Here is a 6,013-nt window from a genome sequence, read left to right as displayed (position 1 = left end):
TTGGGAGGATGGGTTAGCCTGGTGATGGGTATTGAGGAGGGCACGTTCTGCATGGAGCACTGGGTGTTATGCACAAACAATGAATCATGGAACACTATATCTAAAACTAATGATGTAATGTATGGGGATTAACATAACAATAAAAAAATTAAAAATGAAAAAAAAAAAAAAAAAAGAAGGTGTGCTCACACTCAACATCAGCAGGGCTAAGGGAGTGTCCCCATTGATAGATTCCTGTTTTTCTGGTGGATCTGGGGAAGAGGGTTGGGGGAGGACACTAGTGTGACTATGCAATTTTTTCCATGGGGGGAAAATATTGGTATGACTATAATTCTTCCCAAGGGGAGAGGACACTGGTTTGATGACCATACTTTTTTTTTCTTTCCTTCGACTTTTTTTTTTCTTTATCACCTCAGCTTTCTCTTTCCTACTTGATGCGGTAGTCATGGGACTAGGGCTGCAACAAGTGCCGGAAACAGAACGACTCCTAGGCCAGAAACCATAACTATAGTTTTAAACTATAGTTTAAAATACAAAATACAAAATATATTTGGTCTTTGTCCCAGGTTCCTGACACAAGAGTTCCCATTTATGTCAGAATTCCTAAAGGCCTGATAGGGCAGGTTGTGCCTTCACTCCATTTGCCCAAACTGAGATTAACAGTGAATGCAGCTCTACTGCTAGTGGTAAAAAGAGCCTTATGGTTCTGTACCTAAGTAACTCCACCCTATAGGGATAGGAGTGGATTGAGGGGGAGGCACTTGCTAGACTAGGACTGCTGCCTGCAATCTAGACCAGCACAGCTGTTAAACCTAATGTTCCTTCCAAAAGTGGAAAGGTTCAGGTAGAAATGAAGAGAAGAAGGAATAGTAGCTGAGGGTAAAGAAATGAATCAATGGGTTATATAATGAAGGAAATCCAGTATTATATTAAAATCTGAAGAGAGGCTCAGAGCAAGAGAATAATAAATATTGTCTCTCAGCTCAATTATACCAGATGCTGAAAAGGTGAAGCCATATATTGCTGAGACCACTCCTGTTTTTGGAAGCTGACAGAATCAAATGGAAGTCTGCAAATCTGAGTGGCCTCACCCTGGGAGACATTTTCATATGATATCATGATGGACTGGAATAATTATTAATGACTGAATGTGACTGTAGTAATGTGCCAATATCTTGACTTTATTTCTTTTTTAAAGATTTTATCTATCTATCTATCTATCTATCTATCTATCTATCTATCTATCTAAAGCCCACAAGCGGGGGGGGGTGGCGAGGAAGAGGGAGAGAGAGAATCTCAAGCAGACTGCACTGAACACGGAGCCAGACACAGGGCTCGACAGGGGCTCAATCTCATGACCTTGAGATCATGACCCTGATATGATGACCTGAGCAGAAATCAAGAGTCAGACGCTTAACCGACTGAGCCACCCAGGCACCCTATTAGTATCTTGACTTTTATGATCCTTTTGCTATAAGAGATTTGTGGTCAAAGAGCAGTGGGTAGCTTATGGTAAAATACAAAAATATATTTGGTCTTTGTCCCAGGTTCCTGACACAAGAGTTCCCAAAGCCCTTGGGATTTCCTGAGTGATAGAAGTATCTTTTGTTATTTATAACAATCTCCTTTCAATCACACCTGAGTTTATGCTAATGAGGTGACTTAGGGTAAGACCCCTAGGTAACCTCAGGATGGGATGGTCACCAGAAAGACAAAATGATGGGGGGGGTGAGGTGTGCAACTGAAGACTGAGCTCTATAAAAATTCTTCAACAATGAGTTTCAGAGAGTTTCTGGGTTGGTGAACACATCAAGATGATGGGAGGATGGTGTGCCCGAGAGGGCATGGAAGCTCCAGCCCCTCCCACTCCATACCTTGCCCTATGCATCTCTTCCATTTGACTGTTCTTGAGTTGTATCCTTTATAATAAACTAGTAATAGTAAGTGAAGTTCTTTCCTAGATTCTGTGAGTCATTCTAGCACCTTATTAAAACTGAGGGGAGTGGTTGTGAAAAACCCTGCATTGTAGCCAAGCTGGACAGAAGTGCAGGTAATGTGGAGACCTGGTAGTTTCAACTGGTGTCTAAAGTGAGGGCAGCCTCATGGGACTGAGTCCTTAACCTGTGGGTTCTGTGCTAACTCCAGGAGTTAGTATGAGAATTGAATTGAATTGTTGGATGCCCAGTTACTGTCTGAAGAACTGGAGAATTGGTTATTGGTGTTGGGAAATACCCCAAACTTTCCATAATGAACACTTATTATTTTTATAATGGAAAAGAGTCAAATAAACATTTTAAAAATGAAGTTGGTATAACTTGAACACTGAATAAGCACCTTAAATTCTCAAAGTTTGCAGATATCCTTCAGCAAATTATTAATGTTTTTTTAAAAGATTTTATTTATTTGAGAGAGAGAGAGAGAGTGGGTGAGAGAGCACAAGCAGGGGGAGCGGGAGAGGGAGAAACAGACTCCCCGCTGAGTAGGGAGCCCGATGCGGGGCTCCATCCCAGGACTCTGCAATCATGACCTGAGCTGAAGGCAGATGCTTAACTGACTGAGCCACCCAGGAGCCCCTAAATATTAATGTTTGTAAAATGAAGAAAACTTAATTACTCCCAACTCAACCCACAACTCCAAGTTTTCCTTGGAGAGATCCTGATTTCTTCTCCATATTAAGCTTCAACCATATCTATAACGATTTTTAGTCTATACACAATGACTCACCTCCTAGATCTTCATCTTCATTGGTTGGGCCTTCTGCACTGTCCACATTTTCTGTTTCATGTGGTTTGGTTAAATCGTAGTCATTCAAAATCACTGGACCTTCTGGGAGATAAAAAGAATTTTAACTATGCAGGCCGACTTTAAAGGATTTTTATAATATAAAAATTTTTACATATAAAAATGTAATATTTTTATTAAGTAGACTCCCATTTCAGCATAATCTCTTAATGACAGACAGTATTCCTTTCATATATACCCCAAATGGAATATATGTGAAGACTCTTGAGGTTCAGAAATATGCCCAGGGTGCACCTGAGTTAAAATGCATTCACATTCTTTCCTGACAGAAATTCTCTCTCCTTTGGTATGTCTCACAATATTCAGTAGGATGTTATTGCTATTTATGAACAAGAAGCATTATGTAGTGATGAGAAATACTGAGCTCAACAACACTGGCATAACCCAATTTGGGAAACATGTTTTCCTGAGAGAAAACCCATAAGCAACTGTATATCAAATCTTATTTTCCTTTTCTGTTCACATTATAAACGTGATTCTGTGGAAGACATATTGGCCCTTGAGTTCCTTTATTTCTTTGAACAACTAAATGCTGACAAGGCTACAGATATGAGTAAGTCATAATTCCTGTCTTTAAGGAGCTTATAATCTGTAGATGTAGATAAGACAAGATCATAACTATAATGTAGACTCAGACAAGAGAGTAAGGGAAATACAAAGTATTACAGGAGTTCATAAGTGAAAGGGAGCAGACATAATAAAAGCATGCTTAAACAAACAGCAAAGTTGTTAAATATCAAGTTTAACAGAAATATACTTTTGTATATTATATAAATACTGATAATATTAGACATTAAAAGAAAAGGAATAATGTAGCTGGCATTATTTCATGTTCAAGCATGGTAGCTTAAAAAGATGTTAACAAAAGAAATAAACTAAAAACATACTCACTTTCTATCAAACTCCTAATGTCCTTCCTAATATTCAATAAAACATTTACTGAGTAGCTACTACATACAACAAATAGTCAAAGATACTGAATCCTGTGGCATTTAAGCTAGGTGAAGTAGGAGAAGTGACTAGAAACTCTGCAGTGACATTCCTTTCAGCTGCACCCATGACTGAACACATGGAGCAGGACTTTTGCTGGAATGCAGTAGTAAAATGGAAACATATTTCATAAAATCCATGATGAAGAGGTGCTAAAAATATGGTTATCATGGACTCATGTTTTGATTTATAAACACGTTAAGTTTCTCATTTCTGCATATTGTAACATATACTCTATGAACTAGACACTGTTCTAAATAGTAGCTCACTTTTCTCAAGCTCAAAATGACTAAGATAAAGTGCACACCTGAACAACCAACATGAGGTACAGATTCAATTAAAATATTAGCTTATAATTGACAATAACAAAAAGGTATTTAAGTGATAAATTTTGTAATATAGCATAAATTTTGATCCAAAGTGAGTTAATCAATCCAGAAAACACAGGAGTTATTTTTAAGAAATAGATTTTAAATGTTCATAGTTTATTGTAGAGCAGGAGTCAGCAGACAATGGCTTGATAGCCAAATCTAGCCATGGCTTATTTTTGTATGGGCCCAGGAAGTAGGAATGGTTTTTACATTTTTAAAAGGTTGTTTAAAAAGGAATAGCAACAGAGACCATATATGGCCCACAAAGTCTAAAAATTTACTACCTTGCCCTTTACACAAAAAAGTTTGCTGACCACTATCTATAGTGAAAAGCACAAGTTGATAAAACATAAGCTACTATACCGTTCAACAAAAACTGTATTTAAAACAGTCAGTTAAAAAAAAAAAATTTAAGGAAAAAAACAGCGATCAACATTAGGTGGGGTGTGATTTGGCCTGATGATGCCAAAGAATTTATGTAATCTAAATGGATGAGTTATTTTTGTATCAGAAAGAGACAACCACATTTTTTCCAATACATTTCTATAGCATTTTTACTGTGATCAGAATATTCTTCTTCCTTTGGTAATTTCAGTAAAGGTATATTTCTAGAAAGACCTGATGTTACCTGTGGGCACAGACTGTTCCTGAGTGCTTTTCAGTTCCACATTTGGTTTTATATCTGAAAAGAAAAGGATTATAAATATTAGCTACTTAGAGTAAATTTTTTTCAGATTTGGAGCATTCTAAATTTAATAAGGATACCATTTTGGAAGCTTTAGCAGATTTCCTCTTCAGAGCAGGACTGTTCTTTCCTCCCTCTATCCTCCCTAAAAAGTACCTCAAGGGGAATAAAAGGAATTATCTACACAGTAATTGTATTTTAAAGAGATTAAGAGGAAAAAATTAGTACTTTGTGCTTAACATTTCTAGTACTTTTCATTTTTTCCTGATGACTTGAGTTCCCATCTGGTATCATGTTTCTTCAGTCAAAAGAGCTTTTTTAGCATTTCTAGTAGTGGAATTATGTGAGTGACAATTTTTCTTAGTTTTCATTTATTTGTAATTTTTTTTTTTGCCTTCAATTTTAAAGATATTTATTTATTTCAGACACAGAGAGAGAGACAGCAAGTGAGCAAGTGGAGGGAGGGACAAGCAGACTCCACACTGAGTGTGGAGCCCGATGTGGGGCTTGATCTCAGGCCCATGAGATCATGACCTGAGCCAATATGAAGAGTTGGATGCTCAACTGACTGAGCCACCCAGGCATCCCTCCTGCTTTTTTTTTTTTTTTTTTAAAGATTTTTATTTAATTTTGCCTTCAATTTTAAAATATATTTTTACTTGATACAGAATTCTGGGTTGACAGTTTTCTTCCAGCACTTTATGGCATCTACTACCTCCTAGGCTCTACTGTTTCTTTTTTTTTTTTTTTAAACATTTTATTTATTTTTGACAGAGAGAGAGAGCACAAGCATGGGAAGCAGCAGGCACGGGGAGAGGAAGAAGCAAGCTCCCCGCTGAGCAGGGAGCCTGATGTGGTGCTCGATCCCAGGACCCTGGGATCACGACCTGAGCCGAAGGCCGATGCTTAACCGTCTGAGCCACCCAGGCGCCCCGGCTCTACTGTTTCTGATGAAAAGTCAGTGGTATTTGTATTATTGTTTTCCTATATATAATGTATTCTTTTTCTTTTTCTTTTTCTTTTTTTTTTTTTTAAGATTTTATTTATTTATTTGAGAGAGAGAGAATGAGAGAGAGCACATGAGAGGGGGGAGGGTGAGAGGGAGAAGCAGACTCCCTGCCAAGCAGGGAGCCCGATGCGGGACTCGATCCAGGGACTCAAGGAT

At 37.8% G+C, this 6,013-nt stretch overlaps 1 protein-coding gene across 1 annotated transcript in view; it reads right to left on the bottom strand.

Annotated features, from left to right (window-relative positions):
* Positions 1–6,013, bottom strand: part of IKZF3 (IKAROS family zinc finger 3) — an 86,924-nt gene that overhangs the window by 59,003 nt on the left and 21,908 nt on the right. The window contains exons 2-3 of the mRNA XM_032429223.1: positions 4,792–4,845; positions 2,725–2,826 (exon numbers count right to left, since the gene is read on the bottom strand). Of these exons, the coding sequence (XP_032285114.1) occupies positions 2,725–2,826; positions 4,792–4,845 (156 nt within the window). The remainder of the gene's footprint in view (positions 1–2,724; positions 2,827–4,791; positions 4,846–6,013) is intronic.

This window comes from Phoca vitulina, unplaced genomic scaffold (assembly GCF_004348235.1).
Source record: "Phoca vitulina isolate PV1807 unplaced genomic scaffold, GSC_HSeal_1.0 scaffold40, whole genome shotgun sequence".
Lineage (NCBI taxonomy): Eukaryota > Metazoa > Chordata > Mammalia > Carnivora > Phocidae > Phoca > Phoca vitulina.
This window is presented reverse-complemented; position numbering and strand designations above follow the sequence as displayed.